The following is a 21,504-nucleotide window of genomic DNA, read 5'->3' as shown; positions in this document are numbered from 1 at the left end:
TGCAGTCCCATTGCCGGTCCCGGTCTGGTACGACCGGTACGGGCGCGACACTGAGGGTTGCGATCCGTTGCCGGTCACGAAAAAAGACAAAAAGGAAAAAAAAAAAAAAAAAGAAGAAGTGTTCTTATAAGTTGACTTTTTACCAAGGATGAAATTAAATAAACTTTTCAAAACTCATTTCCATTGTATAAATCCAACTCTAATTCATTTTAGGCACAGAAACAAGTGGTGAAAAGTTTGCTAGACTAAAAGACAATCTGCTACTAACCAGCTATGTGATGTCTTTCCCACTAAATGGCCTCATTTTCAGCACCTAAAAATGACCTGTGATCTCTGGAGTCCAATGTTATTCTAAAATTACTCTCTATATTCTTTAAGTGAGACATCAATTTCCATTTTGCAATATGTCTGTGTTTGCTTATATCTTATTTTATGACCAGAATGAGACCTTCTAAGAACAGCAACAAAATTTTCTAAAGTGGTTCTCTACTAAGCTGTGGCTAATGACACATTATCTTTTAATAATATAGTATAAAATACAAATGAATCTGTTAACCAACTTTCTTTCTTCACCCTTTGCAATAGCACTTAACTATGTAAATAGTAAATGAAAAACTTGTCTCACAAACTGAAGTTTTGTTAGTGTTACATCACCTACCTGTCAATATCAGACTATTACCTTGGTGCTGCTATTAATCTAGACAAGCAACAAAAGACAAGATAGTCCCATCAAATTTTAATATCACTCTGATATCACTGTAAAAGTTTTCAGATACTTTAAGGAAACTAGTTACTTGTGAATTTATTTTGCCACCATATTAACATGTAGATATTTAACTTTTCACTTTAAATTTTGTAGCAGCGATCCTAAATTTCTTACTGCTAATTTACAAAATCCAGTTTAATATTTTCCACTATCTTTTTACTAAACAAAGGAAAGTCCCATTTCTTTTTTTTTCCTTTTTGTCTTTTTTCGTGACCGGTAACGGGATCGCAACCCTTGGTGTCGCGTCCGTACCGCGACCGGCAACGGGATCGCAACTCTCGGTGTTGCGCCCACACTGCGCTCAACCAGTGAGCGGACCGGTCTCTATATGGGATCCGAACCCTTGGCGGGAGCACCGCAGCACTCCCAAGTGCTGCACTCTACCGAGTGCGCCACCGGGCCAGCCCAGAAAGTCCCATTTCTGCTAGAAGTCAGAATCTTTTCCTTTCAAGAATGCACTATTAGTTGAGGTTTCTATTTATTAGACCATCCAACTTTAAAGGGAAAATAATGATATTGATTAGTTTTCTAACTAAAATTTCATATTAATGCTCTAAAAAAAGAACAAATTTAAACACTTAAAAGTAATTTCAGTTAAACTTTAAGTTGAATCTGAAGAAATCGGAATCTAGATTAGATACTCAGTTGTACTTACACTGTTATCTCTGTATGTTACTTACAGGATGCCTCAAGTAAATCATTAGCCACTATAAATGACAGTTGATCATCCATAAAATGTAATTATTATCCTTTATTACTGACAATTTAACATCTAGTTCACTGGTAAGGAATTTGTCACAAATACAAATATCTTCTAAAGCACATATTTATACCATGTATTTAAATTAGTCAATTCTTAATCTTCCAAAACAAAAAGATTATGATACCTAGGTTCGCCAAAAATTTAAACATTGAATTGACTTAAAAGGCTCTTTTATCTCAGTAATTGTACCATTTCTCCAAGCAGAATACAAAGATTGTGTTTCTTTCTTCCACCAGCATTATTAACATAAAGTTCAAAATACTAGCGTATTGAGTCAGAATACTGAAGGCTGAAGTCCATACAGAAAGCTACAAATAAATGTGTAGCCCTGAATAAATCAAATGTAATTTATTTCAGTAGCAATTAAGGCTATATATAAGAACATGAAACAAAAACCTGTTTTAAATAATTACTTGTAGGAATTAGGATTAAGGAAACAGAAGACATTCGTTTTCTATTTCTTATCCTTTGTCACACTGTAATCTTTAAAAATAATGACTATATTTCTTTTTCAATTAAAAAATAAAAAGCTAGATCATGAGTGCAGAGACCCAGCACTGTATTGCACATAGCAGAAAACTCAATAAAAAAAGTTTTGAATAAATAAACAAAGGTATGCATCCCATCTGGGAGAAAGGAAACTAAGGAATATATCCACTAATGATTCAAGAATGGCAAAGCAGTTACTGCTGATACTGCCCTTCCACGTTTTTCTAAGTTATTGGAAAATTCGCACAGCTTCCCTGAGCCCCCAGTTTGTATGTAATACAAATATTATTATGCATCATTTACAAAACTGAGGAAATAACAAGTAAATCTTATATAATTAAGTTATAATAAAATATAAATAACACTGATATGCATGATTAACAAAACAGCAAGTATAGCCATGGAACTTAATAGTCACATGGGAAAGGAAGAAGAAAAACTGGATTATTTTATTGTGTGGGTTTATAATAAGATTTTAATATAAAAAGTTAGCATAAGGATACTTGTGTCCTCTGGATTAAAAAACAAAACAAAACAAAAAAGTGGAAAGCTTTGAAAAACCCATGCAATGTACTAAAAAAGATCACTTAACTGATACAGCCCTCCCCAGTAAGTCAATTCCATGTTCCCGCGCAGCTCAGTGGCGGGAGACATCACCAGCATTGAGTACCTTGAAGAGGTATTTGGAGATGAGCCAGCCATCTGCAACTTTGGGGAATCTCTTAAAAAAAATAAACAACAACAACAACACACAGATATTTAAGAAACCTGCCATCAAAATTACAATTCCAAACTGAATAGCCCAATTAAGCACTACTTTTACCAAAATAAGTAAAATGAGCTCAATTAAGATGCACATGAGCTACACTCAGCAAGTAAATCAAGCTGGTCTCTTACAGACTGTTCTATTGGGGGTGTCTAGGGTGTCTGTAAGTTGTAGAAATAAATAAGCAGCATTTGTTCCCTGTTTACTTTCATCTCCATCATTCTCTCCCAAATGTAATAAACTCGTGATGAGTAGACCTCAAAATGAGCAACAGAATGACTGAATCTGCTAGCTTTGCACCTCAGAATTTGTAAGATTGGTTAGAAAAAGTTACTCTTGAACTACATGACTCAAGAAATTTTCAACTTTAAAAATAAATATACATTTTTTACTGTTAACTTTCCTAAAAGTTATAAACAAATACATTTTGAAAGAGAAGTTCTCTTTTTTTGCCTAAGAAGTGTTTTGAGTTTATATGGTTTTTTTCCCCTGAATTACAAGGACAGCACTTAGGTATCAAGTAAAATATCCATCAAGTAACCAACGTTGACTAAGTGCCTAATGCATGGAAAATACTGGTTTTTTCGCTACAACTTCCAATTACTGTTTAACCACCGCCATACGGAAAAGTACTATAAATGCTTGCTATGTTGTTTGGAATTTGTCAGCATAATTACATGGGAAAACTTCAAAACCAAATTTCTGAAATCACATTCCCACCGAATGATATTCCCTTCTCTAATAAACAAACACTGAAATCTCTAATAGGACATGGTTCCACATCTTTCCAAATACTTAGATCCTTATAAAACCAAATACAAAACAAACACAATCAGTAACATGGTGGGAAAAATTAAAGGAAGGAGATATATACAAATGTGCCACAGCTATGTCTCTACCATTCACTCTCTATCCTTCTACCTCCATTTGTAATATTTTTAACAAATACTGAATTTGGAAACACATATCCAAATATGATCTATAAATTGGTATCCTCTTTGAAGCCCATATCACAACATAATATTCTTGCTACAACTACAACAAACAAAAATGAAAATTTCTCAATATTGAAATGTAAATCAGAATAGAACGCTTTTCATTGCAAATAAGGAAAATATCAATTATTAATGTTTAAACCACATTTACTATCTCTGTCCCGAAAAGAAGTTCTCTATATAACTTGTGATTTACAGATCCAAAAACTTACCAAAATAAAAATAATTTTTATGAAAATATTACTTAAATAAATTTTAATTCAAAAAATGTATCAAAGAGTTACGTCATGACCAGATTTATGTCCTAGCTTAATCAATCCCTTGGATAAAGTGGGAAACCATGACTGAATCTAGTATATCAATTTATAGATTACAGTTTTTTGAAAAAAGGTGTTAGTGTGCTTGCCTTTATGCCATGGTTTTATGTATTACTTTCATCTTGGCTGTGAACAACCATGGGAAAGTAAAAAAATAAAAAAATAAAAAATAATGACAACACATTTTTACTTATTTGTAGGATTTAATTGCTTTAATCTTATTTTAATATCTCATTCTAGACCAGTTAAAAGCAACCGAAGTATCTAGACCAAACAATCTACTAGATTCCAAATTATCTGTAGTCAAATTTCTGCAATTCTTATTTTATAGATAGGAAAATAGAGGCCCAGAGAGAGAGAGAGCCTGCCTCATGCTGATCTACTCCTTATCTATAGGCAGGACCTGACAGATGAAGATTAGTTAGTAGGTTTTCCTGGTTGGTTATGAATTCTTACTGACAGCCTCAGAAATAAGAAAAAAAAAAAAAAAAAGACAGTGAAATGTAGTGTGTCTGGGTAAATATTTTTCATATAAAATTTAGAAACTTAGCATAGTTGCTGCCCTTTCCCCAAATAATAAGTGAATAAAGCTCACATTATGTGAAAGTGGCCCAAGGCTTGCTTGTTTGTAGAAAGGGTTCGCATTTGCAATTGAAATATACCTTTTATTATAAAATATATGTTAAAAGAAAGTAAAACAGTATTTTATCATTAAGTACCTTAAAAACAGTTAAGACAAGACCAAACAAACCAGTTTCAGAAAGTGTTCTGTTCAAGAATAAAATTCATTCAGATGCACCAATATAATCATACCGTATATAGTTATATTAGGTGTTATTTAGTTTCTAAAATTTTAGCCAAAAGAAGGATCCACTCAGGGACGAATATGCAATAGAAGAATACTTAATCATCCTGAAGATACAGCATTTCCTGACCCCTAAAATATGTAGTTTTAAAAAACAAATAATTGAAAATAAATGCAACTTAATAATCTTTTTATTAATGTCAAAATTAGCTCTCATACAGAAAAGATTACTGACTACTGCTTTACACAAAGGAATCTGCTTTGGTAACAAGATTGAATATGACTCTAATTTATGAATATGATATTTATTCTTCCATATTTTTCATGTTAGTCCTGTTCCAACTTTCACTTTCTGATCATTTTCATTTCTTTGATGATTGAACTACATTATCATGATCGATATAATAGGTAAGTGTTAACAATTATGCAGAAACTGAACTTTTTTGCTTTTGCTATATTTATTCTAATCTTTTCTCTCTTTCTTTGTATGTGATATATACTTTTCTAATAAAGTTGCAGGCAGATGTTTTATTTTTAAATGTGCCAAGATGGATTACTGAAAAAACCCCTAGATGAACTGATCTGTAAAATCGATTGTCATTTGTAAGGCAAATAATAAAATAAATTATAAGTTATCAGATAGTAATTCAGACTTTTCACAAGTTTTTAAATTGGCAATAACAGAACATACTTTATTCTGTTACTAATAATATTAATGCAAGTTCTTGTCTAAAATTTGAAACTTCAACCTTGTATATGTGAGAAAAATTATTTAGTGAAGCAACATTTACAACTGTAATATGTACTTTTTGCAATTCAGCTAACAATGAAACATCTTTTCTATGTGGCCAATTTTCATCTTTTAACAGGCTCTGAAATTAAAATGTAGTATTATATGTAACTTTTCTTAGTTTTTTAAAAGATTGCTTTAAAATGACATTTATAAGTAGATGATAGGTATGTTAGAAACAAAAGTATTTGTTCATTGATTCAACAATTTAAAAACCTCTGAGTGCCTAAATCATGCAAATCTTTTGAAGTTTAAAAGTCATAATAACTTGAAAGAAATATAGGAAGAATTTTAATAAAATAAAAATATCAGATCACATAAGCAATGGCAATTGGCTAAATAAATAGTGATGACTATTAACAGATAGATATTTAATTAATACTTTCCATAAAAGTGAAGTATTTGAATTTATGTATAATAAGCGTGATAAAAGAGCAATTTTAAATTATACCAAATATATCTGAACTATGGGGTCATCTCAGTTTCTTATAAAACAATCAGAAAACTATAAGAGCTATTTAAAAGTTTAAAGTGTAAATACAGTATACATGCAAATACACATAAATATCAGGTATTCAAAATTCTAACATACTCCAATCAACTCTTAATCATGGTATATGATGGTACTTCAAAAAGTTCATGGAAAAATAGAATTAAAAGACAACATGAATCTTTTTCATGAACTTTCTGAAAACCCTTTGTATATTAGAAAGAGCAAATTCTACATTAGAATTGGAATTTAGCATTAGACCTCTAGTAAAGTACCTTGCAATGATTTTGTTTTTCTTAAGGAAAACGGGACAATGCCACAGATTTACGGGGGTATTTCAAAAAGTTTATGGACAAATGGAATTGAAAGATGATATGAATCTTTCTGTGAACTTTTTGAAGACCCCCTCATAAATGATTTTGAGGAAAGCAACTCATTGACATTAGAAAATCAAAAAGATGCAGTAGCTGGGATTATGAAATCCTCCAAAAATGAACAAAGTCCACTAAGTGCAATCCTTTTTCTGTTCTATAAAATGAGAAATATTTACTTCTTTTAAATGGGCACTATTAGAGCAATAAAGTTAGCCAAACTGTCTTGAATTTATGTAACAACAAAATTAACAAGAAAGCAACTTTCCATGATTCAAAATAAAGCATGTCTTGATAAGTACAAGTAAATTGCTCTATGCTAATTTACAAAAATCACAAGGTCAAACTGGAAATGTCCCATTATTTTCCTGGCAGAAACTCAAAGCACTACAAACAGGTTAGTAAACACAAACCTAAACTACCATCAGAGACCATCAATTATTGTTAAAACCAAGAAATTGGATTACGTGGTAGAATCAAAAACTTCTTTAGCTTTCTCTCATATATTAAAAAGAGACATTCAAGAATATCTTAGATAATTTTATCAATGGTAGAATTTATTCAAGTCTTTTCATAATATTTTCTTCTATGTGATACTCCCTCTCAGAAGCCAAATCTAAACTTTGAATCATTTGATTTGAAGGGATTTTGAAAATTATGTTCACGTAAAATAAACCTGGAAAATTCCCCAAGGTAACAAAGTTTAAAACCCTTAATAAATCTTTCGTTCTGTAAATAAGTAAATATTTTACATTGGGGAATTAAAAGGACCTCTTGAAAATTCTGGTTTATTTGTAAAATATAAAGACCATTTGTCCATATCTTCTAATAAATATATACTTGAGTTATTTTTCTTGCTTTTCATGCAGAAATGCTCATAGCAAACATAGTAAGAGTACTATGACAATCACATGACTCAAACAGAAGCAACTGATCAAATATGCAAGGATTCTCTGCTTTAGAATTTTAGACATTCAAAATTAGAAAACATTATAAAACTAAGAAAAAATTTTCAGATTTTTCAAAACAGAAATCATAAACTCTTGAATGAAAAATCAGTATAAAATAAAAAAATAAACCACCAACAGTATTCATGTAAAGAGACTAATATCAAGGGAGAAAAAAAGGTCACTATTGACCAAAACAGGTTATATAAAAACTAGTTACATGTGATGTGAATAATTTGTTTTTCCTATCCTAGAATAATTAAAAAGACTCACTCTGCAAAGGAAAAAGGCAGAGGTCAGAGGCATGAAATAATAATTTTAAAAAGATTAATAAACATAAAAATATACTCAATTTCATTTGCAAATAAACACAAATTAAAATAAGATACTTATATATCACACATTATGAAAGGTGAAAGAGATATCTTCTACCATCAAGTTAAAAATTAAGTATTAATAATAGTACAATGAGATATGGGAAAAAATAACAATCACATACATTATTGTTGGTAACACCCTTTCTGGTAAACAATTTAGCAACATCAACATATCTAAATTCAAAAGGTATATACCCTTTGACTTCAGTAATTACAATTCTAAGAATTCATTAGCTATTTTTTATTATTATGAAGTAATTTTAAAGATATTAGAGATCTACATAAAAATAAATGTTCAGTAACACATAACAGCATGTTCATAAAAAAATTTAGGCAAAAAACCAATAGGAAATCAATTCTGGTTCATTCATACAATAAATATTATGTAGCTTTTAAAAATGAAATGCAAATATATCCAAGAGAATAGAAAACATAAGCAGAAATAAAAACTTGTACATGAACGTTTACAGCAGCATTATTCATAAGAGAAAAAAAGTGAAAACAATCCAAATGTCCATTAACTGACTAAAGGGTACACAAAATGTGGCATGTCCACATATTAGCTATAAAAAGGAATGAAGTACTAATCCATGCTAGAACATGGATGAACCTTGAAAACCAAGTGAAAGAAGCTAAACACAAAAGGCCACATATTTTATGATTCCATTCATATGGAATATCAAGAATAAGTAAATCCATAGAGACAGAGGAGATTAGTGGTTGCCAGGGGATTGAGGTGGGGAGGAAACAGGGAACTGACCACTTAATGGGTTGGAGTTTCTTTTTAGGATGATGAAAATGTTCTGTGATTCAACAGTAGTGATGATTACACAGCTTTATGAATATACTAAAAACCACTGAACGATACTTTAAAATGGTTAAAACAGTAAATTTTATGTTATGTAAATTTTATCTTAATTTTTAAAATACTACAAAGCAAAATAAAATGGGAAATATAAGTGTAGCCATGAAAAGATGCTTACCATATACTAAGGCTACAATATATATCATAACAACCACAACATCAACAATAATATATATATACACACACACACATATACATAAACACTCACACACACATACACAAGGGATCTTCAAAAAGCTCATGAAGAGATTCATGTAATTTTTAAATTTTTTCCCATGAACTTTTTGAAGCACCCTCATGTATACACACTCTTCTGCATATACATATGCAATATACACATTATGACAGATATACAAAGTTGCCAGCTGCAGTTTTATCTGGAATTTCTGTAAATTTTTATTAACATTTCCTACCACTTTGTATTTGAACCTCTCATCACTTTTACTATGAGTAGGGGGAAGAGGAAAGGCAAAAAATGATTCTTGATAGTCCAAAAAGACAAAAGGGAATACAGAGAAAAAGCTTAAGAGAGGGAATCATGACAGAGCTTTTTCTTTTTTTTTTATTCCACCCCTTAAATACAGTATAGTAGACCATTAACAATAAGGCAAACAAAGTCAAGTAATCTATATGACAGTTAAGGAATAAATTTTTAAAGTGAAGAAAGAGGCCATCTTAAAGGCATCAGAAAAACAATGAATGATGGGGGCAATAAGCCTAAGAGTAAATAAAGTATAGAAATATGATTCTGACTGAAAAGGATATATAAAAACTATGGAAATTTAAACGATACTTAAATTTTTCCAGTTACTAACCTTTCTCACTATAATTGCTTTAGAGATTAAGTAAGGCTTTCTGTTTTCAGAATCTGAAGTTACCTATTTACTCCTGAACCTTAAATTTACTATAAAACATTAATACAGAGGTTAATTTTATTCTCTTTGCAATTTAAGGCACTAAACCAAATTTACCATGGTACATATAACCCTGGATACTCGAAGAATTACTTGAATATTACCATTTTCTAAGATACAAAATCTGCTGAAGCTTTCCTAAATGTCCAAGTACATAACTTAAAAGGGTGTTTGTCAGAGTAGCCTTGTCCATTGTCTAAAAGCCAAACTCTAGTAAACTTCAGAGCCCCTTTCTTATCTCTGATATCATATTTTGGCCTCAGTATATGAGTTTTTATTGGACGAGTTGTGTTCATGTTACTACAGAAACAATTCAAGTCTCATTTTGTGTGCAAACCAAGAATCAAAAGTTGGAAAATCTTCAAAAATGAACAAAGAAAACTCAAAAGCAAAATGAACAGGTTTATCTTTACCCATTGTTTCTAACAGTGTTTACATGGTACTTCAAAAGATGGCCTCATTGGGTGGTAACTATTTATTTCATCTAAGTCAGGAAGAGCTTTGAGGTTCAAGCCAGAGTTCATGAGCAATGCTTAGGTATCATAACAGTTCAACTGGAGTACAGAAATTCTAAAATATCAAGTCACAGGAATAGTCTTCTTAAGAGTCTGAGTCCAAGTGCTATTAGAAAAAAAAAGATTATTACTCTTGCATCAAAGATTCAATTTTCCAACAAATATTAATTAAATATCCACCATATGATGTACTGTTCTAGATTCAGGATACATCAATGAACAAAACAGAAGATCTTAGCACTGGTGAAGCTTAACATTTTAGTGAAGTGAAGAATGACGATAAACAAAAATCATAATAAATAAATCACATAATGTTAGAAGTCAAGACTTAAAAAAAAAAGAAATGCAAGGAAAAGGGGTCAGGAGTTTGGGGGTGAAAGGAGGAGAGGCGACTTTAAAATATGGGGGAAGGGGCTGGCTGGTTAGCTCAGTTGGTTACAGTACAGTATTATAATATCAAGGTCAAGGGTTCGGGTCCCTGAATTGGCCAGCCGCCAAAAAATGGAGGAAGAATTAGGCTTCATTGAGTAGTTTTGAAACAGATGGGGAAGTTAACGATTCAGATACTGGGAGAAGTGTGTTCCTTACACAGACAACAGCCAATACAATAGCACACTATGGCAGAATGTCCTTTGTACAGTAAAGAAAAAGCAAAAGACTGATGAGGCTAGTTCTCAGTAACTGAAGAGAAAAAAAGATTAGTTGCACCCAAGTATAATTGGGAAAAAATGTTCAGAGTCAATGCAAAACCTAAAAAGTGAGTCAAGTACAATGTTAATAAGTATAACTAGCAGATTAATTACAGGAAATTTGACATAGTGTCTCATCATACTTGATCATTTTTTTGTTTAATAAGTGGTATGTGACCAACTGATAGTCTGTAGTTCTCTAGGATACTCAGAAGCTTTTTTATTTTAATCAGTTATTTTCCACATAACTTTTACAAAATTCACTAGTGTATCTCATCCTCATGCCACCTAGCTGAAGTTTACATGGTTGTTTCTGAACACTTACTACTAAATTTCATATTTTTCTTAAACTATCTGGTCTACTAGTCCAAAAATAATCAAAGTCATGGATGACATTTTAAGGAATTAAGTTGTAATTTTTATTCGGGGCACTCTTATGCCTCTTTCCTGTGTGACCCATCCAAGCAGAACACATTACTCATGACTTTGTGCTACATCAAACTCATTAACACTTTTATTATAACTTGATGACACTACTGCTTACCATTATTTGTTAATGTATCTTCCTTCTACCCTTCAATATGTGTAAAAGATTGGGGGGGGGGAAGGAAAGTAAAAAAAGAAAAAAAGGGAAAGTATACACGTAAAGTGTCAAATTTAAGGCATCTGTTCAGAAAAAGAATAGGGAACTCAGGCTATGACTCATTTCCAAAGCAGAGGAAAAGTAGGAGCTACATTTAGCCAAGAAAAACATGGAGGGGTGGAAAGAATATTCCTTGGGGATTCTTTTTACCATGCTCTATGACAAACCACCAGCTTTCTAAAGTAACTGGGGATTACGGAACTGGAATTTTATGTATTATAATGAAAAAGTGGGATCCTCCTCAATTTAATATTTTTTAATGGGAAACAATAGAATTTGAGGGAGTTATAAATTTATTTTCTAACTTACAATAAATTCACCGTTGAGATATAGTTCTATGAGTTTTGAAAAATTCAAAATGGAGTCATGTAATCATGACCATACATACATAACAGTTCCACCCCCCCACACACACAAAAAACCTCCTGTATGCTGATGCTATACAGTCAATTACCCAACCTCTAACCCCTAGTAATCACTGATCTATTTTCTGACACTATAGCCTGGTATTTTCTAGAATGTCATATAAATGAAAGCATACAGTCTCTAACCTTTAGTTTCATTCTTTCACTTAGCATAATGCCTTTGACATTCATCCATGTCGTTGTGTATAGAAATAGGTTTTTTCCCCCTTTTTATTACTCAGTTTGTACCGATATACAACAGTTTAGCCATTCATCATGTGAAGGATATTTGGGTTGTTTTTAGTTTTTGACAATTATGAATAAAGCTAATATAAAAAGGTTTTTGTGTAAACATGTTTTCATTCCTCTTGAGTAAAGGAGTGGGACTGCTGGAAAATAAGAGTACCACATATTTAACTTTATAAAAAATTAACAAATTTTTTCCAAAGAGGCTGTACTATTTTGCACTCTCACCAGCAATGTATGAGAATTCTAATTGCTCTTACTCCCCATCAGAACTTTGCATTTCCCTAATTACTAATGATGTTGAGCATCTTTTCGTTTGCTTACATGCCATCTGTGTATCTTCTTTGGTGAAATGTCTGTTCAAATCTTTTGCACATGTTTAAATTGGATTAGTTGTTTCAATACCACTAAATGTTTATAGCAGTTCTTTGTATATTTTACATACAACACCTTTGTCAAAAATGTGATTTGCAAATATTTTCTCATGGTTGATGGCTTGTCTTATCAGTCTCTTAACAAAGTCTTTCAGGGGGTTAAAAGTTTTCAATTTTCCACTTTACCATTTTGTTTTATGGATTGTGCTTTGTTTTTATACCTAAAATCTGTTTGCCCAACTGAATGTAACAAATATATTCCAAATTTTTGTTTAAGAGTTTTATACGTTAACATTTTATATTTAGGCCTATAATCCATTTTGAGTTAACTGTTTTATATAGTGTTTTATATGGATCAAGGTTCATTTATTGCACCTAGGTTTCCAATTGTTCCAGCACTATTTGCTAAAAAAAAATTATCATTTTTTCATTAAATTTCCTTTGCAACTTTGTCAAAACAAATCAAGCATATTTCTGTAGGTCTGTTTCTGAACTCTCTATTCCACTCTATTGCTCTATATGTATAAGCTTTCACCAATAACACACTATTGTATCTTGACAGTAAGTCTTATTAGATAGTTTGAGTTTCCAACTTTGTTCTTCCTTTTCAAAACCGTTTGCCTATTCTAGTTACTTTGCCTAGCCATATAAATTTTAGAATAAGTTTGTTTATATCTATAAAAAAGCCTTCTAAAACTTTGATTGACATTGCATTGAATGATCAATATGGAGAGAACTCACATCTTTTTCTTTTTGGCAGCTGGCTGGTACAGGGATCCAAACCCTTGACCTTGGTGTTATAACACTGTGCTATAACCAACTGAGCTAACCAGCCAGGAGAGAATTGACATCTTAATAATACTGAGTTTTCCACTCCATCATGAAGAACTAACCATCCAAAATGTCAATACTACCAAGGTTGAGAAACCCTGCTGTAAACTCCTGTAGATACCCTTTAGGACGTTCTCCTCTTCTTCTTCTTTTTTTTTTTTAAAGGAAGTTATCTTCTAATACCTAGTTTGTGAAGTTTTTAACATGAATGAATGCTAAATTTTGTCAAATGCATTTATTGATATGGTCCTGTGATTTCATTCTTTAGTCTGTTAATAAAATGAAATACATTAGTTTTCAAATACTGAAACATCCCTGCATTCCAGAGTTCAATATTTTATTGAGGATTCTCATGTATATGTCCATGAGGGGTGTACAGTTTCCTTTCTTGTAATATTTTGTCTAATTTTGCATTAGAATAATGCTGGCCTCATAAGAATTGGGAAATGTTCTCTCCTCTCCTATTTTTTGGAAGAGATTGAGTAGGTTTACCTGTACCATTATTTCTTTCTTTAATGGTTGATCACAGTCAACAACAAAAACATCTAGGCCTGAAGTTTTCTTTGCCAGAGTTTTTTAGTCCTAATTCAACTTCTTTCATAGGTATAGAACTATTCATGTTATCTATGTCTTCATTAAGTTTTGTTGGAATTTGTCTTTCAAGAAATTGGTCCATTTCATCTACATTGTCAACTTTATGGTCAGAGTTGTTCATAACATTCACTTACTATCCTTTGAATGTAGGGCCTGTAGTGATATGTTCTCTTTCATTACCGATATTGATAATTTACATCCTCTCACTTTTTCCTGCTTAGTCTAACTAGAAGTTTATGAATTTTATTAATGTTTTCAAGTAATCACCTTTTCATAAATGATCAACAAATTCATATGGTAGTTACGTGAAAGACTTTAAAAGTGATAAATCTCTGGCAATACTGGTCAAGATAAAAGAGAATAAGAACTCAATAACCATGAAATCAAAACAAACAAAAAAGAACTAAAAACAAAAAAAAAGAAAAATACTTTAAAACAAAATGAACAAACAAAAGAATTAATAACCCATGTTAGGGATGCCAAAGGGAGCCAACTACCTGACATCTGTGTGGAAAATCATACCAGATAATAACTGACGGAATTTTTGTTTCACTTCTTAACAGCAGCTTAAATTAAATATGCCATATCCTTTGGAGGAAGGGAGGGAGATGGCTGGAAAATGATGAGGAAAAGAAGTAGCTTTTTAAAAAAACTTAATTCTAGTTTTAACAATGCCATAAAGATAAGAATATGCATCTCTTTAGGGAGCTTTAAATTTTAAAATCATTTAGCAGCTGAATTCATTTATTTTAAGTGTGTCAGATTAAAGGAAAGATTACAACTAAGTAGAGATGAAAAGAGTATACAGAATAGAAGAAATTGACAATTATGTATGAGAACACAGAGGTATACAGAATAGAAGAAATCAACAACCTGAACAGACCTGTAAGTACTAAAGAAGGTGAATTATTAGTTAAAGCACACGTACACACATACATACACACTCTTACACCACTTGACCCAGAAAGTTTTTACTGGTAATTTCTACCTAACAGATGATGACTCCAAGCTTATGCAAAATTCCTTCAAAGAATAAAAGAAGATAAAACACCTCCAATTCATTTTGTGAGGCTAGTATAAGCTTAATAACAAAAATCAAAACAAATACAATACAGAAAAATTAGACAAATTTCACTTATAAACACAGAACCAAAACTTATGAAATGCTAGCAAACTAAATCCTAAATCTGGCAAAGTATATTAAAATATTTGAGGTTCAAGCTGGATTTCTCTTTGAGGTTCAAGCTGGATCCAGAACAAGATAAAGCAGATGCACTTTCCTCCTGCTAAATACTACTAAAAACTCTGGACATTACATGTAAAACAAACATAAGAACAGTCTGATATATTATGGTTTATGGTGGAAACAAAAATTATAATACTGTCTGATATAGTCCTAAATGTTTGTAAAGGAAATATTTAAAACAATTATATCATAAATAGGGGAGAGCAAAGGGACATAAAAGAAAGGTAAACATCAAACTGGAAAGTGGTGATACCAGTAGACTGTGGTAAGTTATGTACATATAACATAACATCTAGAGCAATCATTTAAAAAAATCGATACAAAGAGAAGCACTCAAAAACAATACAGATAAATAAAAACTGAATTAGAAAAGATGTCCAAATTACTCATATGAAGACAGGAAAAAGAAAACAGAGAAACTAAGAACAGACAGAACAAACAAAACTAAAAAATAAAATGAAAAACCTCTTGTATTTACACATATTTTTCCTTACTGTATTCTTTCTTCCTGAAATTCCAAAGTTCTTTCTTTTAACATTTCCTTTCTGCTTAAAGAAGGTTCTTTAACCATTATTTTAGGGTAAGTCTGCCGACAACAAATTCCCTTAGTTTTCTTTCATGTGAAAAGTTTTAATTTTCCCTTCATTTCTAAAGAATAACTCCACTGGACACAGGATTTTCTGTTGATGGTTCTTGTCTTTCATGACTTAAGATATTTCATACCACTTCTTCCTGGTGTCTATGGTTTCTGACAAAAATTTTTTTTGCTATTATTCAAATTGCTTTTTCCCCATAGGCAAGGTGTCATTTTATCTGGCTAATTTCAACATTTTTTGTCTTCATTTCTCAGAAGTTTGTGTGTCCTGGCATGGATTTCTTTGAGTTTCTCCGCTTTGGAGATTGCTCAGTTTTTTAAATCTGTGTGTTTATGTCTGTTGCTAAATTTGGGAAATTTTCAGCCATTATTTCTTTGAGTACTTTTTCAGTCCCATTTTTCTCCTCCCCTTCAAGAACTGTGATGACGGTCATTATAGTCTCACAGGTCCCTGAGACATTGTTGATTTTTTTTTAAGTCTAATTTCTCTCTGTTGTTCAGATTAGGAAATTTCTATCATTCTGTCTTTCAGTTCAATGATTCTTTCCCCTGTTCCCTCAATTTTCCTGTTGGACCCATAAACTGTGCTTTTTATTTCAGTTTTATATTTTTTCAGCACCAAATTTCCATTCTTCTTTGTCTTCTATGTCTTTCCTGAGACTTTCTATGTTTTCATTGGTTTCTAGCATGTTTGTAAATACTCATCAAAGCATTTTTTCATGGCTGCTTTATAATCTTTGTCAGTAATTCTATCACGTGTCACCTCAGTGTTGACATTGATTGTCTTTAGCAATACAATTTGAGATCTTCCTGGTTCTTGGTATGACAAGTGATTTTCAACTGAAACCCTAACATGCTCATATTATGTTATGAGACTCTGGATCTTATTTAAACCTTCTGTTTTAACTGACTTACTATGACTTAATATTCCACGGGGGAATATGAGGTGGAAGGGCACCACTTCATTACCGCCAGGTGGAAGAAGTCTAAGTTTCTCTACGACCTCCACTGACACCCAAAAGGGAAGTCCTCATTACTACTGGGTAGGGTTGGGATTCCAGGCTTCCCACATGGTCTCCTTGACATTGCTCTGGAGGTGGCCTCCTTATCCTGAACAATAATGAAATATAACCCTCTACTAAGCCTCTCTGACACTATTCCAGTGCAGCAAGGAAGTGGCAACTCATTACTATTGTGCTGAGATGGAAGCCTGGCTCCCCAATGTGGAGTTCATCCATAAGTTGGGGGTACTGTATTGTATATTCCAAAATAGTAGAAAAGAGGATCTTGAATGTAATCACCACAAAGAAAAGATAAATGTTTATGTGATGGATATGCTACCTAAGTGATTCACCTTAAGTGAATCATTGTACAAAATATGCATGTATTGAAAGAATACACTGTACCACAAATATGTACAATAAAAAACAGATTTTAAAAAATGTTTTAACATGGTAGGGAGGTTAGGGAAGAAACAGAAAGAGAGAGAAGGTCCATGACCAGCCAGGAGGGAAGAAGTCCCAGCTCTCTGTTTGGCCTTCTCTGATATCCTATGGTGGTTTCAGGACACTTTGTTACAGCCTCATGAGGGTGGAATTCTAGGCTACCCCATCCTGCCTTTTTTGGAGTGGGTGGTACCAAAATTTTTCTATGGTGTTTGGCTACAGTAGAGCAGATACTGTCTAAAAGTTTTCCATCTTGCTAGGCTGTCCTTTGGCTAGAAAGAACAGGTTCTTGCTGGGAGGGGTGTGTGTGTGTGTGTATGTCTGTGTCTCTATCTCTCTCTCTTTCTCTCTGCAGGTTGCTGGCTTATCTAGCACCCAGTCTCACATATATATGTGGCAAAAAGACAATCCAGAGAACCTATAACTGTGTCATTGCTAAGGTCTCGAGGTCCCTAGCCATTCTTTCTTCTCTCTACCTTTCAGAGTCTTCCTGTATTTGTTTTGTAGGTGAGTGGAATGTTTAAGGTTTTTGGTTGTACTTACTGGAAGAAATAGGGAAAAGTATGTCCTCCTAAATTGCATTTTTCCCCACATGATAGAATGTTAGAAACTATAAGGGAAGAGATTTTTGTTTTATTCACTACTATATGCCCAGGAATTATGACAGTGCCTGGCATAGGGTAGGTACTCAATAAATATTAGTTGAATAAATAAATGAATAAATGCATTTATAGTTGATCTATTACATTATGGTTTTGAATGAGTATTCTAAAATTTAAATAGCTTAGTGATGGATGAGTAAGATTGCAAGAAAGACAGTGATAAATGATGATAGAATTGGCAAGTTAAAAAAAATCAACTGGTTTTCCTCTCTGTATGACATAAAAGAATTAGAATTTTTGAAACTACCCATTTCACTTTGACTAAAACTGACTCTGTTATATAAATTTATAAAAAACAGAAATTAATTTCTCATAGTTTTGGAGGCTAGGAAGTTCAAGATCAAGGTGCTAGTAGGTTCAGTGTCCAGTGAGGGTCTGGTCTCTCCTTCCAAGGTGGCACCTTGAATGCTGCATTCTCCAGAGGAAAGGAACACTGTGTCCTCACATGGCAGAAGGTAGAAGGGCAAAACAGGACAAACTCTCTCCATCAAGCCCTTTTATAATGGCATTAATACATTAATGAGGGCAAGCCCTCATGACCTAAACACCTGCCATAAGGCCCTACCTCCCAATACTGTTGCACTCGGGATTAAGTTTCCAACTCATGAATTCTGGGCATAGCATTCGTATAGTTTTTGGGTTTTGGTGTAGTGAGAACACTTAAAATATACTCTCTTAGAAAGTTTCAAATATTCAATATATTGTAATTAATATAGTCAATATAGTCACCATGTTGTACAATAGATCTCTTGAACTTATGCCTCCTATCTAACTGAAACCACGTATCCTTTGACCAACACATCCCCAAGACCCGCTGGTAACCATCATTATTCTACTCTACTTCTTTTTTTTTTTTTTTTTGTCTTTTTTGTGACTGGTAAGGGGATCACAACCCTTGGCTCGGTGTTGCCCGCACCGCGCTCAGCCAGTGAGCGCACCGGCCATCCCTATATAGGATCCGAACCCACAGCAGGAGTGCTGCTGCGCACCCAAGCGTCGCACTCTCCCAAGTGCACCACGGGGCTGGCCCTCTACTCTACTTCTATAAGTTCAACATTTGTAGATTCCACATATAAGTGAGATCAGGCAGTATTCGTCTTTATGTGTTTGGCTTATTTCACTTAACATAATGTCTTCTAGATTCATCCATGTTGTTGCAAATGACAGGATTTCCTTTCTTTTTCAGGGCTGAATAATACTCCATTTTCTGTGTGTGTGTGTGTGTGTGTGTGCACGCGCGCACACACACACCACATTTTCTTTATCCATTCATTTGTAGATGCACTTTAGCCTATCTGAAGTATTTCACTCAGCTCTGAGTACCAGATTTTAAGAGCAATACTAACAAATCAGTAATAAACCAGTAGAATAACTGAAACTGTGGTGGTTCCAGAAGATTGGGGAAACTGGGGATAACCTACCTGGGCAAGACACAAAGAGGAACTGAGGGAAAGGGTTACATAATAGCAATCTTTTAATAGTTATTATGCTCACATTAGAAAATAGTAGCAGAATGGGCCGAGCCTGTGGCGCACTCGGGAGAGTGCGGCGCTGGGAGCTCAGTAGCGCTCCCGCTGCGGGTTCGGATCCTATATAGGGATGACCGGTGTGCTCATAGCACTCACTGGCTGAGCACGGTGTGGCGGCCTCAAAAAGGACAAAAAAAAAAAAAAAAAGAAAAAAGAAAATAGTAGCAGAAAAAAAGACCAAAGCACAATAAGCTAGGTTGACTTCACATACATAAAATTTTCTAACAATCTGAACTGTCGAAAAATGTGACAGTCTGCTTTACTCAGTTCCCAGAGATCAGCAGTGATAAAACAAAGATTATATATGTCCACCACTAAGAAAGACTGTTGAGTAGATTGCTTCAGTAGGAGAGAGACTAGAATAGAGTAGTACTTCAAAATACCCAACTTCCCCACCCTGGCTTCAACAAAACATTCCACTTATATATCAGGCTTTTGCTGTGGCTTTTATTAGGGGAGAGGGAGTGAGGTAAAGAGAAGTATTATGCCTTAAAATAAAATTCAAAAATTACTGAACTGAACAACCTGAGAGCTAAGGTCTCTTTCAATTGTAATATTCTGTGATTATCTCCTACTTCTTAGCTATATTCCAGAAAAGTAAGATCATCATCTTATTGAGGGATTACTGAAAATAGGATTAATGTATATGATTTTAAAAGCTTCCTTTTCTTTAATAATGGGGCTTTTAGAGTGAATTAGGTAGATAATAGGTTTGGCTCTTCACTTTACCTGTGTCAGCACAGACTATATTGTGTCTGGGGGAGATTTTATCTTTCTCTGGAAAAATTTAATGTTTAAACTAAATGCCCTTTTACTTCAAAAATAAGCAATAACTAGAGAAAAGCAAATCTTACAAAGCCATGAAGTTATACCTTTTAAATTTGTACTTCAATAAAAAAAATCAGAAAAATTAGTTGCTATATAACTAAAATTTAAGTGAAAACAGTGTCCTATCAAAATAATTACAGAACTTCTCCAAAAATAAAAGTAATTTGTCATATATTAGAGTACTAAAAAATGGGAATATATAAAATTCCCAGACACTTGAGTCTTTAAAATACCTCATCTTAAATGTTACAGCTATGATTTCATGACTCATATCAATACCAATCACAGTGACCACAACAGTCAATTTACAGGAACTATTTTTAGAGCATATTTTGAATTACTGGTCTTATCTAGCTTAAAAAATTAACACAAATCTTACTGTATCAGCTTTCTTACTATCTTAGTCACACTAGTAAAATTCTTATCCATGAATCAACAAGAGATTCTACTTTCATTATAGTATTTCTCAGAAATAACATTAATAGATTTGATTGTTAAGAAATAATTCTGAAGGTTTATGATCTATATCTTATTGAGGCACAATTCAAAAGATGGAAGACTGGTGTACAGGAAGGGTCCACTTACACGGTAGTGAGTCTGTCCAACCACTCAGCACGGAAATTTCAACATGGTCTTATTGTTTTCTATTGATACTTTTTAATGTATTCTGGTAGAAAATCAATTCTAAATAGTATAATACATCAAGGGAATCGAGGTCTAAAGATAAAATGCTTGAGAACATTCAGGCACATCAAAGTCTATTGCATTCCATGTGTTTTTTAGGCAGGCATTATTTATAAATTTATATATAAAATTTTTAAATATCATCATCACACAATATAGTAAGCCTGACAATATCTAAAAATACTTGATACTCTTTACTTTTATAAAAACTTTTTTTCTTATAAAAGGTAAAATATTAGTGGCAGAAAATTTAGGAAATACAGAACAGCAAAAAGGAGGGAAAAAACAAACGTTTAAAATGAAAAATAACTGGGCCGGCCCGGTGGCGCACTGCTACAGTGCGCTGCTTAGGAGCGCGGCGGCGCTCCCGCCGAGGGTTCAGATCCCACATACAGACCGGTTCCCGCTCACTGGCTGAGCGAGGTGCGGGCGCAACACCGAGGGTTGCGATCCTGTTGCCGGTCCCGGTCCAGTACGGGCGCGACACTGAGGGTTGCGATCTGTTGCCGGACACAAAAAAAGACCAAAAAAAAAAAAAAAAAAAAAAAAAAAAAAAAAATTTTA

At 33.1% G+C, this 21,504-nt stretch overlaps 1 protein-coding gene across 1 annotated transcript in view; it reads right to left on the bottom strand.

The window, feature by feature from the left end:
* RUNDC3B (RUN domain containing 3B) overlaps positions 1–21,504 on the bottom strand; it is a 159,994-nt gene that overhangs the window by 111,876 nt on the left and 26,614 nt on the right. The window contains exon 4 of the mRNA XM_008586033.1: positions 2,689–2,739. Coding sequence (XP_008584255.1) covers positions 2,689–2,739 — 51 coding nt within the window. The remainder of the gene's footprint in view (positions 1–2,688; positions 2,740–21,504) is intronic.

This window comes from Galeopterus variegatus, unplaced genomic scaffold (genome assembly GCF_000696425.1).
Source record: "Galeopterus variegatus unplaced genomic scaffold, G_variegatus-3.0.2 Scaffold3810, whole genome shotgun sequence".
Taxonomy (NCBI): Eukaryota; Metazoa; Chordata; class Mammalia; order Dermoptera; family Cynocephalidae; genus Galeopterus; species Galeopterus variegatus.
The sequence above is the reverse complement of the archived record's forward strand: the minus strand, read 5'-3'. Positions and strand labels throughout refer to the sequence as shown.